The 17532-nt window shown below is 38.4% G+C and overlaps 1 protein-coding gene across 1 annotated transcript in view; it reads right to left on the bottom strand.

Moving 5' to 3' along the window:
- Positions 1-17532, bottom strand: part of cd2ap (CD2-associated protein) — a gene marked incomplete at its 5' end in the record, with an annotated part of 66603 nt that overhangs the window by 19751 nt on the left and 29320 nt on the right. The window contains 6 exons of the mRNA XM_083898470.1: positions 2219-2313; positions 2825-2912; positions 6414-6592; positions 8150-8276; positions 8994-9094; positions 11437-11614. Of these exons, the coding sequence (XP_083754596.1) occupies positions 2219-2313; positions 2825-2912; positions 6414-6592; positions 8150-8276; positions 8994-9094; positions 11437-11614 (768 nt within the window). The remainder of the gene's footprint in view (positions 1-2218; positions 2314-2824; positions 2913-6413; positions 6593-8149; positions 8277-8993; positions 9095-11436; positions 11615-17532) is intronic.

The raw sequence follows: 17532 nt of genomic DNA on the forward strand, positions 1-17532 counted from the left end.
ACTGTGTCATAAAACGAAATACATTTAAATGATAAAATACAACAACATAAAGTAAAAATAAGGAAAAATAAGAAATGTACATTTCCTCAACCAACATTGTCACAAATGCTGGAAATGTGACGCATCACTGGTTTAGCTTGAGCTAAACTTAGAGGTCAAATCAATAGCTCAGGCTGCGATTAATGATTACTTTCGTTAATCTATAATTGTTTTGGTCCACAAAATGTCAAAAAAATGTCGAAAGATAATGAACAGAGTTTCCGAAACCTGAAAACGATGACGTTCTGAAAAAGCCCATTTTAGCCCACAAATCAAAATAAATCAATTTTAACTGATTTCTTTGTTATAATGGGGATATTGTAATTAATCGTTGCAGCCCTGTGATCTGGACAGTGTTGTATGTACAAAAGGAGATATAAGTCTTTTCAAATGTCCTGAAACTGTGTGACCTTTATTGAACCACAAGTTCTGCTGAGAAGACGTCCCGTTAGGCAAATGTCATGAATAACACACAGTAGCTACACCACATTATAGATTCCTACAAGCTTGTACAATCTATTTCAATGTCACCGTTACATATCGAGATCACGTACGTCTGCATCAGGAGTGGAAGGGGAAGCGAATGGGAAGTGAAAGGGGTTCTATATAAAGATTTAACTTTAAATCACATGCAGTCTCAACTTCAAAATAAGAGCACAAAACACACATATATACAGTACATATACACATATATATACATACACACACATATAAACACACACACACACACACACACACACACACACACACACACACACACACACACACACACACACACACACACACACACACACACACACACACACACACACACACACACACACACACACACACACACACACACACACACACACACACACACAATATGCAATTTGTGTGGTTTCATGTTTGCCGTTTCATTTGATCTGATCTGCACTATTGTTTAAATAAAGTTTGTGGTGTGATTATAATATATATATATATATACACATATGCATATATATACATTTATATATACTAGGGCTGTCAAAATTAATGTTAATTTTTTTTAACGCATTAACGCACTTGATCACTTTCATCGCGCTACGGGTAGACGTGCAGTTTATGAACAGGCAAGGCGGCGGGCAACTGCTTGGGGCCTTGAGCCGATAGGGGGGCACCTGACAGTCGGACCTTAATGCATCAGTGAGCAGCTGCATCCCCGTCTCCCTTAAACAACAAGGGTTGATTTGCAATGACATCTCAGTAGGAAACCTCCCTAAAGGGGCCCGACGTCACCTCACGTTAACCTGTGTGAAGCTGAAGGAAAATGAATCATATCTCTCCGTTCCTACAACAATATAAAGAGTAAATTTGAATTTTTTTTGGTATATTTACGAATGGTAATTAATCGTGATCAATCGTGATTAATCCACAGCTACCCTGTGATTAATCTGATTAAAAATTGTAATCTTTTGACAGCCCTAATATATACAGATCCATTACAGATTAACTCAAATGAACCAACTGATTTTAATGTGTGTTCGAAAGCTTAGCACGAAGCTCGTCTTCCATGTCCCCTCCACCTCAGCCATGTTATGCTTGGAAGTCACTTTAAGGATGTCACCATGAGTTAATAGTAGCTTTTACTCAGTTAAAAAGTATCGGTTTATGAACACTGTAGTGAAATGGTTCCACAATAAAACTGTTATTCAGGAAACTTAATTGATTTAGTCCGAGCTATTTTATTAACATTAATCTTCAAAATAACTGCTTTAAAACATCAGTTCCCCTAAATGTTAATAATGAGAAATTGTACTTTCCAATCTTCATGGGCTCCCTCTGTGTTTTAGAATTGATTTTAAAATGCTTGTAATTGTATATAAATGTCTGAATGGTCTGGCTCCATCCTACCTCTCTGATCTGCACCAGCCATATGTTCACTCTCTGACCCTAAGGTCAGCTGACTGCCTGACCTTGGTTGTCCCTAAAACCAGGCCGAAAGCTCAGAGAGGATCGGGCTTTTGCAGTCACAGCTCCCAAACAGGCATCATCAGAGTAATTCTGTTAATAGTGCTAAGATTAAACCAAGTTCGACACTGCCTACTGTTTGGCTGTGAGGGAGGTTATTCAGTGAAGTTTGTTTTGTTCAGTCCTGAATAAATCCGGCTGTTATTGTTGTTGTTTGCTTGTCGGATTTAAGGCACCAAAGGGCGTTTACCTTGCTCAGTACTTGAATGACGTCGCCATCTTTCAGACTCAGCTCGTCCTCGTTTGTGGCCTCGAAGCCAAACACAACCTTGCAGTATTCTTTAGCTGAAAAAAACAGAATATAAGAGTCTATTACAGTTGATTTAAGTTCAGGAGATTTAAAGGTTTATTAAAAACACAGTGATTTACAAAACAAACAAAAGCCAAAGAGGGGTATTTATCTCGAAACTAATTGGTACGTTTCTCGGAAATTTTAAGGTGCTTTCAGACATGGAGCCAGGAAAACGTATTAAAATTCAGATCCATACATTTTGTGGTTTGTCCTCTACACACAGCAGAACTCATTGAACATTCAGGAAAGAGGTGGTGTCTGGGTCGAGCAGATTTTCACAACTTCAGTGCAGGTCTGAAAACAGCTTTAGCATTATCAACTTCATTTTTCTCACACAACTTGCGCTGATAATAGCTGCTCATTATTTTGGAAGATATCTTTTCTCAAATTTACGCTTAACGTTAGAGCTGTTACAAAAGATGGCCACCGAAAAGCAAATCACACGAGAAACGCACCAGCTAACATATCAAAAGTCTCCTTCTCAGTGCACTTGTTGTCTTTTACCTTTGTTTTTGCTGTCTCCGTCTGCTCTCTGCAAGTCTGTCATGGTGGGATGGGCAGGCTTTGCAGCAGATGGTAATGATGGGACTGGCTAAAATGAAGCAAACCACACAAATGGAAATGATTCATTGGGCATGAGTGTGATAAATGGTTGTGTCTGAGGAGGCTTGTGTCGTTGAATCATCTGGTCAGGATTCTGTGCCGTTAAGGATAAATGCTTTGAAAACAATACTGTTAATAGGGAAGAGGGGATAATTAGTGAAACAGTGAGTGAACAGTGAGCAACAATAGGGTTTGCACCTTTCTCGCAAGGAATGCTTCATGATGCAGCTTGTAAGATTGTAACTTACAAGTTGAAGCTAAAAAATGACAGGGAGGATGTCAGTGCAAATAAGAGGGGAGAGGAAAGATGATGTAGGTAGGTGATATGGGAAAACATCTTATTGCACTATACTTTTTATACCATTCAATATCGATACATGTCAAGATATTAGGCTATATTTATACATATGTATGTATAGATAGTTTTCTTTTGAGATGTTTGTGCTCCTCAAAGGAGAGTGCTGTTGTTTATCTCTATATATGCTTAAAATACAGTACATTTCATATCACTTAATACCTCATTTCTTTGGCTTTTTAATAATAAACAGAAACGATAACACGATATGCAAAATTGTAAGACACTCCTGATCAAACTTTTAAGACCAGTTCAAAAATTGACTTTAAATTGAATTTACATGTTACACTGTTGGATCTTAAGAAGGTTCTAAGTAGTGCTTCAAAATGCAAAAAGCAGAAAGAAAAAAAAATATGACAACAACTGAAATAGGCTGTTCATCAGCTGATCAAAAGTTTAAGACCACAGCTTTTAAAAGCCTAAATCTTCACAAAAATGTGGATTCAGTGCCATTTCTGTCAGGTATCCACAGTGTCATGACCTCCTGATGGTAAAGGCAAAAAAGCTTTCGCTCTTTGAATACAGTCGGTTTGTTTTGGCCTCTCGCAGCGTGCCATTGCTCCTGAGGTTGGACGCAGTAAGACAGTCATTTTAAACTTCTTAAAAGATCCTGAGGGTTATGGAACAAAAAAGTCAAGTGGTCGACCCAAAGGATCCAATTGGCTGTCTGTCAAGACACGGGACGATCTTCGGCTCAAATTAAGCTTGTCACTGGTGTCGACTGCAGTCCCATAACCATTAGACAGCTTCAGCGACAGAAGGGTTTTAAGAACAAAAAACATCTTAAAGGCCTCGTCTCCTTCAACGGCACAAAATTGCCCATTTGGAGTTTGCGAGAGAGCACCAAACATGGGTCATTGAAAGGTGGAAAAAAAAGTTTCCTTCTCTGATGAGAAAAAATTTAACCTTGACGGTCCTGATGGCTTCCAACATTACAAATTTTTTTCAGATGTGGTCCTTAACTTTTGACCAGCTGATGAATAGCCTATTTCAGATGAATGGTTGTTTGAAATAAATTGCCTTCTCAATTTTTTTTGTCACACTACTTAGAACCTTCTTAAAGGGACACTGTGTAGTATTTATGGGTTTATATGACCCAAAATCCACTTTTGTATACATATTATGTGCTCCTGCATTGTTTAGTCACTGTATAATATTCTTTGTTTCATTTTCGTAGTGTTTCAAAAAGTCATGTAAAATAACATGGTCGCGGGCCACTACTGCATTGCCACGACGCCATGTTTCTACGGGAGCCTGTATAGACACACGCACAAATCAAGCGTCGCTTTACTTGCAGCGGAAGTCCCGCCTCCACTCTCTCTGCTTTGTCTGCTACGGCCGCGGTAGCTCGCCCTCTCCCTCGCCTCACGAACCTCATCTGCTGACACGGAGAAAGATGACGAGGACCAGCTGAGGATACCGTAGCGCGAGGGGGTGAGCAGAGGAGCAGTTCTTTGTTGTAAATTTCAGCCTCTCCTCTAGATGGCACTATAAACTACTTACTTCACCTTTAAGATCCAACAGTGCAAAATGTAAATTCTTGCAGTTTTTCAACTGGTCCTAAAATTTTGATCAGGAGTGCATTTCCCAGCACTACGCATGTGAACAACAGGGTTGGGCGATATGGTAAAAAAATGTTTTGCCACCATTTGCCATGCAACCAATGATGTGTGTGTTAAAGACATTCTTTAACCTGGAGCTGTGTACAAGGGTCTCTCTTTCAAAGTCCAGTTTTGTAGTATTTATACTATACCTTTTATGTTTGTTCATTTTCAAATACACAATACACAGACAATACACAATGTCTGTGTATTACTGTGTATTAGCGGAAATAAAAAGTGCTCTATAAAAAACCTGTTATTGTATATCATAATTTGGGCTCTGTTGAGAGTGAACTGTGTGAATTATCTGTGTGTTGCACTATCACTGAAATAATACTATTCACTTCACATAACACTTGACAGGTTCAAAAAGAACCACAACTGGATTCAGCCAATCGCCACTGGACAATATATTCATCCAATGGTCCAACACCATTGTAAGATATTCCTGATAAGGGAGAGAAAAGTGGATTTCTAAGGCTGATCTGTGTGAGGGCATGCATGGAGGACAGCGAGAGAAGCAGTGTTAAGTGGTGAACCAGTGTGAGGGTTGTCGGGAAGAGGAGGGAGAGAGAGAAAAGGAAAAGCTGGGGAATTCAGAAGAGGGCTGATCTAATAAAGCAGTGAGTGTTATCGCCAGTATGTTGCATCACTATAACACTTGTGTATACCCCTTATGTGACAGTATGTTACTGTCACAAGCAAAACAAACAAGGAGAAATAAAATCAACATTCAGCCTTTCAGAAATCAGAGTATTTGAAATGAAACAAGACTTCTGTGCCGTTTAAGTGAAATTATAAATTCCTAGTGCAATTTCATCACGTCCATGGCAAAAACTGTATTCACAACAAACACAACCTTCACATGAAACTGTGTTCCATGAGTGTAAACAGTAAAGAAAAGCTCAACATGTGTCAGTTCACATTTAGAGTATTTTGTCATGTTTAATTCAAGACTGCTGGAATGTTTTGACATTGATATTTTGTAGTAAAGATAAAGCTTGTGTATGAGCATCCATTTCCACATTTTTTTTCCCCTGACACAAGCTTTAATATAATGAGAGCGCTTGTAACTTCTTAAAGTATAATTCTTTCAGCTGGTGTCACATTATTTACTGGTATAATAGTAAATGTTGGAAATAGTGAGACACCTACTGCTGATTTTACATTTTGGAATTAAAATACAGACATAAACATGTTCTTGTAGTCCTTAATAAGAATGAATGTTATAAATTAAATGAAATCTACATACAGTTTTAAACCTGTGGTAAATATCCTCTCACGATCTCAGGACCACAAAGCCACTGATCCAGAACAAAATGAAATGAGCTCCTTATTAAGAGCAGCCTGAGTGCATGTTTCAGGAAGTAAAGTTTCTGCAAGAGGAAGTTTCCTCATCTCACACTTTGAATAACCCGACAAAACAAGTTCTAATTCCTTAGGAACTTCCAGACATAATTCTTCTCTCTTTGATCTATTCCACATCATTCCTGTAATTTATATATAAGCGGACGATTCTAAAAGTCACACTTACTTTATCCTTCTTTTCCTCTGAGTCGGGGCTGGGCAGGCGGGCCCTAAGCTTGACTGACCCTTCACGGAAAATGTCTCCGAAGCCGACACCTCGGATTTTCTTGGGCTGAGCAATAACTCCATTCCCTGAGGCGGCCTGGGGTGATGTGGGGGCACCAGTGCTTTCCACTCCACTTCCATCTGGCAGGCAAAGACAACAGAGGTTGAATTAATCCACCACATTCAAAGGTGAACACATGCCGGTTTCAAGCTCCAAGAGTTCACTGCACACTTTGATGCCACGGAGATTGAGCAATAATATCACAGAACCTGACAGGTTATCTTCTAATAGCAATGAAAGCATGTAAAAAAGAGAGTTAATTAGCATAAGTGTCTGTAAAGACACTGACATTTCCCAGTAAGCTTAAAAGAAACATGATGAACTTCACAAAATGAAGGTTTAATTAATGTCAAAGTGTGTTTTAAAAACAGTAAAGCTTTACAAATACACAATTTAACATCAGTCAGAAGTGTAAAGACGCTACATGTCTCTTAAGTTTACCCAACACTGCTGAACGGGAAGTGTTCACACTGTTTTATAGCAGTGATCCACTTCTGCTGTCATCGGGATCTTTGGTGATCTTGTAAAATGCTCTCCCATTAGCCTGTCCCCGACTTGTTTTGGAGTTGCTCGACATACTGCCTGGTACACATGCTGCCATGTCTAAGGATGTGAACAGCGCCCCCTTCCTGACAAAATGGTATTGCTGTACTTGTGTGACATCAGCTACTAGAGCTCTATAGATGAAATAGGAGTTCACATTTGTTATGGCTCTTGTCTTTCCAATGACTTGTGCAACACTAACACATTGGGAGAGCATGCAAAATCCACACAGAAAAGGTTTGGTCAAACCAGGATTTTGACATCTTGCTATGAAGCACCAAGATAAACGATTTCACCAGGAGAATAAATACTGTATCCGTCTTTCAACCACTAGAAGGTGCTACAGTTTTCTAAGTTGTAAAAAAGATGAAGAATTACTACATACTGAAAGACAAATAACTAATTCACTCAGTAGCTCTTGTGATGTTCTAAAGAGATAAAAAAAAAAAAAAAAAATTAGCACACTAAATGACAAGATTCAGCACAATATCTCAGCTGCAGCTGTGGATCCTCATATGAACGCAGACACACAGCTGTACTTGCAGTCATAACCAGCAGGCAGCAGATTAAAGCTTCAGCCAAACTTCTTGTTGAGTCTTGTTTCAACTGGGCTTTAGTTCCACCTGAAGAACTCCAGTGCTACATTTAATAACACTAAACCAAGAACAGGAAAAACTGGTCTTAATTCAGTAGATTATGAAGATAAGACATATACTGTCTGCAAGTGATTTAAGCATACAGCAAACATATCTGTTTAAACTCACGCAGTTATCGCCATACAATAACCTGAGCTGAACTGATAAAGAAATATATTTGTTATTTTTGTTCGATTTGTTCTTTTACAGTGTTCCTGATAAGGCACAGCACAAAGACTGACAACCACATTCAAATATAAGTCTAACAGAAGAACAAGAAAAACCATCTCTTTGCTGAGCTGCACTAACATACCTGCCCTGAGCTTTGTTTGCAAAAACGTCTGAGCAAACATGACAAAAAAATGAATTCCTGTATGTCCTCTAAGGTGTTTTGCCAGCTAAGCTGCAACCTTTGCATTAATGAAGTCCGGCTTGTTTTCATTCGTCTCCCGTCTTTACCCGTCTCATCCGGTGTGGTGTCCACGTTGTCGCCGTCCTCTCCCATGGCGTCCAGCTCTTTGACAAAGTTAGAGGGGAAGAGTCCTGACTTGCCGTTAAAACTGCCACTCCACCAGCCTTCTTCAACCTGCACACAGGGGGAGGAAGGAACACAAAAACTTCAGTCAGTGACTATAAAGTCACCTAAAAACCTTTTAACTTTCTAGTTAAACCAGTTTAACTAGAAAGTGATGCAATTATCTTATTATATGACCATTTTTAACATTATTATTTGGGCTGCAGAATCTTATCAATTATAGCTTGATTACTAAATTAATAGTAATCTATGTTGATAATGGATAAGTTATTTGTGTGCTTTTTGTGTGAGAATTTGTTTTATTTTTTTTAATTTCCACTTCTATTGTATAGGGTATTTGCTCCTCTATGACTGAACACCTTTGCCCTGTGGACAAAATTAGATGGTTGAGGATATTTTTTAGGAACCTTCTTAGGTTAGACTTTAGACAATGTTATCCAATAAAGATTTAAAGGTTAATCTTGAACATCATAGACGCTCAGTACTTTTTCCAACACCAACATATACGTACTACGTTCACCTCGGGTGCTCTGCCCTGATCAGGCCTCTCACTTGTCCTGACTTGCCAGTGCCACAAATAAGCTGTTAATAGTGTATTTCAAGTGGTTGAGAACAACTGTATATGTAGTAATACTATGCAGCCTTGTTTGGCAAAAACATTAAACTGTCAGCAGTTTAAAAGGTCAAGACCAGTGCAGATAAACTTTTATTCCCACAAAAATTAACCAGGTTACATTTCTTGATGATGCGTGTACGATGTTAAATTACCTCCTCGATGATGTCTACGGTGTCTCCGGTTTTCAGCTCCAGTTCGTCTTCATTCTGCGGCTGATAATCAAACAGCGCCTTGCACTGTCTCCTTTTGGGCTCTGTGAAAACAATGGAAGCTGTGAGTCAAACAGCCTGCTGTGTGGTCTCAGTACAGCCCGTCTGTGTTTTTGTTTTCATCAAACAAGCTGTTGTGCATGAGCATGTCTCTCTGGCCGCCACTAGACTGTGTGTAAGGGTGAAGGGGGTGGTGTGGGAAATGGGACAAGTGTCAGGCAAGCAGGGTACGGATCAGGGAAAGTGGGAGGGCAATGGAGAACCCCACCCCACACGGGACTGTTCTGCAAGGTGATCTGTTGGCAGGGAGCAGACACACCCTGCCGAGCAAACACAGCTTCTCGACTTCAACACAGAAGGCAAATGGATTTTAATGTGCAAAGAGGTTTGAGTTTTTAAAAAAAACAAGAATATGAGACTATTACACGCTTATGCAAAGTTCACATGTAGCCAGGTAATTCTAAAATTTTCCTTCACTTTTGAAAAAAAAAAGAAAAATAACATTATTAACACAGATTTTAAATATAGCTATGTGACCAGGCATTTTCTCTCAATTTTTCTGGTAGGACGACTTAGTAAACAGAAATCTTCCCACCATCCAAAAGAGTTAGGGTAAGTTTGTCACTGACTTCTGGGGAGTACATATTCACCCCCTCCACACATAAACGGTGAGCTTGAAATTCCCAATTTGGCCAGAGTTTGCAAAAGTAATTTATTTCCAATTATTCAAAACTCCATTGACATGTGAACGGTAGGCATAAATACCCTTTGTCTTAAACAATACCAAGCTACACGTGGACAAGGCATTACTATAAAACTTTTAAAATGTAAAGTGAAACTATGCAGGATTTTTACCCTAATTTAAGAGCTTCAAAGTTATAAGTTGTTGAGTGTAGAGTTGTCTCCACTCCACCTACAGTCTGATAAGCTTTCGGATCACCCAGAGCCCTCAGAATCAGGAGGTCTTGCAAGAAACATGAATTGCTTCACAGCAATACACACTCACCCCTTAGCCAGGTACCAATAAGATCGAGGTAGCAATAGCGTCATTTTGTTATAAATAAAATGAATGTCCATCATGTCAGAGCCAGCGAAAAACAAGCAGAGAAAGCAGAGAAGAAGCGAGGAAGAAATGTCGGTCTGACCAAGCGAGGGGTCACACGGGATTAAACATTGTACCGGCTTTTTCCGAATATAATGGACGCGGCTTTGGCTTGTGTTTGCCAGCTCCACTGGAGCAGTGAGTTTTTACAATGGTGAAGATAAAGCAGTAGACGATGGATGGATGGATGGATGGATGGATGGATGGATGGATAGTTGGATGTTTAATGTGGTGTCGTAAATGCTTCCCCCCTGAAACTGTAGGGGGAGCACCATAGAGAAAACGGCAAAAAAGCGACCAGATTTGCAAAGTTCTTCTTGGGAATGCTACTATCCCTTACATCTGTCAATCACTTCAAGTGTGCAGGCTTTTATGTTTGCAGTTGAATATTTTCCTGAAGTAAAGCTCTGTCCATTGTAAGTTATGCTGTAAGACTAGAAACCTAGTAACAGTAGCTATGGTGTGAAGACAAAGATAAAACCACATTAATTGGATCTTTGAACAAGACTGGACATGGAGGAAGTTTGCAACACACATGTACTTGTATATATTGCATATGCTGTACATAGATACATACAGTCTGTAATGTGGATACAGTGGGAAGAATATTGTTTTTGGCTTAAATGACCAACAATCCCATGATAAAGTTTCAGCACAATGTAAATCAAGTGATCTGAGAAAGAGAACGACACTCCAGCACATCCTCCTAGCTCTGTTTGCAGCCTCAAACGCCTCTGTGTGACGGATTTTACATAAGATATTGCAGCTTTTATTTTTTCGTAGAAGAGAGGATGGTCAAGAAGGGTTAAGTTTAGGATAACAATTAGTTTTTTAGAGAGGAAAGTGACGATATCATTGCTACATGACAACTTCTCTGGCTTCATTGCGTCATGCCTGATTGTGTCACCACAGCAAAGGCCTATACAGGTAAATCTGTATCATAACAGAAAAGACTTTTGACCAATCACAGGGCAGTTCAGAAGTACTCTACATACAGGTCCCTTCAATAGATGGGTTGCTACTCCAGTACCGCCAACAACTGCCTACACTGCAAAGAAACCTAAAAAAGAATAGAGTCTAAAGGGATTTGGACAATCATAAAGATATAGACATATAAAAATTGCAATGTAATATGTCACATACGAAAGAAGTCTGAAACAGCAAGATCATTAGGGTTTTTTTTTATGAGAGTGCAGGTTTGGAGTTACTTACTATGTATTGTTGAATTTCAATGGTTTTCAAAGTATTACTTTATACAAACACACAAAAACAATAGCATCGTACTCTTTGAAGCTGCTGGTGGCTGAGGCTGGAAGCCACCAGTGGGGATGCCAATGGTGCTCATCCGCTGAACCAGGTTGGCCACGTTCCCGGCGCTCTTCTCTCTCCTCTGAGGCAGGGAGGTCTCTTCTTTTGGCTCATTCTTTGTTTCCTTGACCTCATTAGATTCCTTTTTTATCTCCTAAAAACAAAAAACATAGCACATTAAATGAAGAACATTATTTGTAAGTGATTCTGTATCAACTATTAAAATATAGATATCCAAACATATTTCCCACGTTTTGGTTTCCGGTTTTACCTCCTTTTCACACATAATGCTCGTAGCACTCAGACTCACTTTTCTTCTTTTCATGAAATGTAAAGGTTCATTTGAAAGCAGAGCGGCAGATATTGATGTTTTAGATACACCTGTAATCATTTATTTACAGTTGGACTACACAATATCACCATGCATAATATATAAAATTGAAAAGGATATATACATATAGCAAATACCATTTAACCAGAAATAAATGTAGACTGTTTCTCATGATAACTTCATTATTTTTTCCCCCAATTGTCTACACGTAACTACACTTAACTCATATTCTAAGTACTAAGTGGGCAGAGAAATAAGATAATTGGTTAGAAACAGGAGACACTGCTGTCGGATTGAAATCATTATGTTTTAATTGCTTTAATTATTAGAAATTAACTTGTTTTCAGATATTTGGTTTATTCAATAATATAGAATGGATATGTGTTAGCAGTAAACCCAAAGCAAAAGTGCAAAAACACTGTATACCTGTGTATTTATGATAAGTGATATGCTGTGTCATCACCTACTGCATGTTTTCCCTCATATCACGTAGGTCTAAGTTACACTCTCCACTCACAAACACTGGGGGAAAAAACTCACTGGAGGCAAATTAAGCCCAAATTATATATTTCACCTTAAGGCCGGCACTCACTGCAACCAAAACTCACAGTGTGGTGAGACAGAAAACTTTGGGATCGCTGTCGTTGCCTAATCTCAATTATGTACAGGAGAGCTTTGATTGCAAAAGTGGAAATACAGCAGGAGGCAAAAATAACATTGAGAGAAAGTGTATTATTTTCAGTGAAGTGAAATGTGTGCGTGAAAAGCAGCATTCTGGTGAGCTAGAGATAGAGACACAAAGCAACAACAAATTAGGTATTGCTAATCATCCCAATCGTGTCACACAGTCGGGCTGCGAAACAGCCACCACACTCTCGCAGCCTGGGAAACTCCCTGATAACAGCACAAAGTCCACATTGCGCCTTCAATCAATACAGACATACTGTATATACACTGTGTACATGTTTGTGAAGGGGCGTCACCATAGGACGTAGGGTTCAGATTCAGATATTAGATGTAGGCTCTCTGTCTTTTTCAGCTTCTTAAATTCTATTATTTTCTGGTTTCCTTGCACCAAGTCTTAAAAGCCAATTCATTTTCTTGTGGACAAAGCCAGTACTCAATTGACAGATTCATCAATTATGAAAATAATCATTAGTTGCAGATGTTAATGCTTATTTAAGAGTTGTTGCAGCTTCTTATCAACATATGCTCAGCTCACAGGATGTTCTCAGAAAAGGAAAGGTGAGGATATTCATCTCTAAAGCAGAACTATGCAGATTGTGTACCCTAATTTAACAGCTTTGTAGTCATTGTGATGGTGCAATTAAATCCCACGGTATTTTAGTGGATCAATATTTGCTTAAACCCCCTAAGTGCAACACACAAATATGCCAAGAGGTTTTTTGTGGTAATGACCAAGCCTTTGTTGTCATGAGCTTCACGGCCTAAAAAACAGGTCGACCAAGTTGATCAAATGTCAAAATGGACTTGTTACATATAAATATATTGGATTAGAGCTCAGTTCTCTCAGTTGTGTAAGAGAAACAGAGACAGAGAGAGAGAGAAACTGAGACAGGGAGATGCCATGTCTGAACAATAACCAAGCTCACAGCTATTTCCTGGTCCACACATGCTGACTTTGCAACTTCACTGGAGAGGAAGTCCAGCTACAAAGACAATTTCAATAAAGTGGATGGTTTCAGACGAACATTCGTAGCTGTGCTTCAGAATGTGAAATTTCAAGGGAACAAAATCAAGTAAAAAGAAAGTATAAGGAGGCAGACATGTAATCACACTATTTCTTCCTTTCTTTCTCAGGTTTCTTTAGAAAAGTGTGAGCATACTGTAAATACACCTACAAACCGTTTTCCACTCACTGTTGTCACACATCCAGAGTGTTAATTAAGTTGCACATACAGTGAGGACATAATAAAGTTATTAGTATTCTTTCAGTGTTCTCCAGCAAACAAAGATGCTTACTATTTGCAGCACAAATTACTTATCAAGGCCTCAACACACTCTCAATACAGTTTCACTCATTATAAAATACTGGTGTTTCATGCAATGTAATTTAATCAATTGCTTCTGCATACATGGAGTGACTTTTTGCTAAAAAAAAAACATTCATTAAACAAGCAACAGCCTCTGAAATCACAACACACACTCACTCAGTCCTGTCCACCACTTCTCCTTTGGAGGATGAGCTTCTACTCAGGTCCTAACTTCCTGCACACACCTCAAGATATGTTGTAGAACATATCGCTGACCTCTGTGCTTGGTTTGGAAGATTTCCATGGCAACATATGATCAGCAATGCATTTGTTTCATAATCACAACTGTCCATCTTCAATGCCGATCTGATCCCTCAAAGATAACTGGACCAAATGAATTCACCTCTTGTGGTGCAGCCGTCTCTTTAATCAGTTTCAGAAAAGTTTCAGAAAATAAGGATTAATTAGGGTTGGAAGTTGAACTTAAATAGTTATGTGGTATAATGACACAAAGTAGAAAGCATTCAAATGACCATTTGCCTTTTATTTATATTTTTCTCATGCTTTTTTACTTTTAATTTGTCCAAATAAAAGTAATTTATAAATTAATTAATTAATTTGGATGATTTATTATGATGCTATGCAAGGCCAAAAAACCAAGTACATTCCAATAGAGAAAAGAAGGTTCTTCAAAACCCCCCTGCATTACAGTCTATAGCAACATCATACTTCCAGTAAACATAACCTACATTTATTACTTCTTCTTTACACACATGCAGAGTTATACAAATATACGTACATACTTATACACACACCAGGTTTGTTTCAGCTAGTCGCTAAGGTATGAAACTTTAGCAACTATATTACTTCAATGAATCATTAACTTAGTGACAAAATCATTCACACCCAGGATAAACAGTGAAATACAGCCCAGTATATACAGCTAATACTGGATGTTTGGAGCCAAAATCAGAGCTGATATCAACATATCAGCAGTTTCATTTTGAGCATTTACACTGGGGTCTACAAACTATTTACTTATCTCCAATACCATTTGCTCAGCATTAAATGGTACTGTGCTACCAGTGCTGACAGCAGTGTTAACAGAGTTGCAGTGCAATCTGCTGGACAAACTATGCAATGACACTATTCCTAGATTATCCGAGGCATCTTTTCCACCACAATTCTTTGTAAAAAAAAAGAAAAAGAGCAACATTACTTCATCGATACCAAGATATCTTTTTTAAAAATTACCAACCTATGTATTAGTCTGGCTGTAATGAAAAGTAGAATGCATGACCACCCCCACAAACACACAAATACTGTCATACAATTCGAGCAAAACCCAAACGCATCATTTATACTGTACTTCTAACAAACACACAGACATTTCTGTCTTCTCCAAAACTCCACTGATGACAATCACTTAAAAGACATTCAAGTCAGTAAATCCAACTAACGCGGACATATTCACAGTTGAATTCCTTACCATCCACAGCATGTTTCATGTCCACTGATCTTTCAGCAAATAAAAGCCACAGGAAGAAGAAGAACAAACTCAACATCTCAGATGACTGTGACGTCACTGGGAGCAAAGTTCAAGAGTCAGCAGGCTCCTTAGAGGATTAACTATCCCAAGCTCAGGGCCAGGGCTGTTTAGCAGATTACCTATCTCACTACACGGGATTATATGGAGGCGAAAACAGGTGAGATGAGAGAAGAGCAGAGTAGAAGGAATAGCACTGAAGTGACTCATTTCACAGTGCATTAGCTGTGTAAATACCCCACAGAAAAGAAGGACGTTTCACAGTACAACACTTAGGTGCCTGGAGCACTGTATCAAGTCAAAACAACAGACGACTATGACTCAGCTCACCTTTTGAACAAATCCTGTCTATCTACTGGTCGACAGTATTTTCTTATCTGCAGTTCATCTCTGCCACACCTTGAGGGAGCCCCTCATAAAAACTAAATTATTTACATAATTCATGTGTCAGAGTTCCTACACATTTTCCATTTCAAAATTCCAGATTTTTCAGTCAATATTAAACATCTGAATACCAATTGTTAGAGCCTTATTATGCAAATAAATGGTTTTAAAATCCTTCACTCATTTTTCATGAAGCCAGCCCTTGGAAAACTTGCATCAAACCATGACACTGTCGCGGCCGACAATAGGTGGCTGGCTCGACAACACATTAAAAAACAGTAACAATGGTAACTCACACAACACCATTCTACAGCCAGGCTATGTTGCGTTGTTTTGATTTGTATTTATTAATATATTTGAATTTAGAAAGTGAGATAATAGTCTGAAAACAGCACAAACATTTTTTCAAAATGTTTTCTCTTTTTTCACACTTAAATTAAATTCCATACTTTGCCATACTTTTCCATGCTGCCTAGGAACCCTGATGTTTACTTGCATTATTTCAGTTTAGTGTGGCACTCGACTCAGTTTCTGCTTCTTATGACACTAAGGTTAACAACCTGAGACACATCGATCCCTCTACATTCATACATGACTAAATGCTGAAACTGCAAGTATGAAAGTTACAAAGTATCATGAAAGGGAAGAGAGGGAATGGCATTTGTTTATATGATGATAAAACGTTAAAATTGAGGAATTTTATTTTAAGGTATTTTTATTTGCCAAGTGCAAAGTGTGTAGGAAAATGCTGTAGCCGAAGCCAATGACTCTTATTTTGAAGGTAAGAGGAGTGAAGTTATGTGACAATTATGTTATGATTAAGTCCGATTGGCCTGTATGTGCATGTACATCTCTTTTTATTTTCTTTCTAGCTGGACAGTATAGACGCTCATAACACCTCGTTTACATTATTAGTACTCATGTCATGTATAATAAAGGACATCCCCAAGCTGTGGTGTGATTCTCAGCCACAAGTGGACGTTAAATTAAATTACATTTTATACCAGAATTTGGAAACACAAAATAACACCTGCTCTTATTATTTTCATTAGTGATTGATTCTGGTAGGGCTGAAAATATCAAATATTATATCAAATAAATAATTGTCAGGTCCATTAAATGTAACAATTGGGTTTATATTTTGTTATAGAGGAGCAAGGAAAATACAAATAAAATACAGGAAAATACAAATATTAATTTAAAAAGTTGAAAAAAGATTACAATTAATAAACTAATAAATGAATACATTGATAAATTAATAAATTGTTTCCACACCCATGTCAACAAGGGAATTACTAAGCTTGCATCAGTTCCACATTTAGTCGAGTCTTAGGAAATATACCACAACTGCACAGCTGTACCTGAAATAATGAGGTAACCTCAAAAACAGTGACGCATTATTCATAACAACATTGCAGGCAAAAAGCAAATGGCAGTGCAGCAATGGAAAAACTTCAATAAGACATGGAAAATATCTGTTTTGGTCGCTGACTAAACATGTTTTGGGCTCATAATGAAATGTGAGACAAAGAAGAATAACTTTTTTTTATACCAAGTACCACATGAGAAAATATTGAGCTCTTGAGGAAACACCATTATCACCAACATTAAAATACAGTGGTGTAAATAGGCCAAGGAAAGTCAATATTAGATCTTTTGCTGGGCCATACTGTTGGTGTAGTGGTTAGCACTCTTGCCTGTGTAGCAAGAAGACTCAGGTTCGAGCCCCGGTTGGAACAAGGGCCTTTCTGCATGGAGTTTGCATGTTCTCCCCATGTGTGTGGTTTTCTCTAGTTTCTCCGCCTTCCTCCCACAGT

The sequence above is a fragment of the Microchirus variegatus genome (genome assembly GCF_963457635.1).
Source record: "Microchirus variegatus genome assembly, chromosome: 12".
NCBI lineage: Eukaryota > Metazoa > Chordata > Actinopteri > Pleuronectiformes > Soleidae > Microchirus > Microchirus variegatus.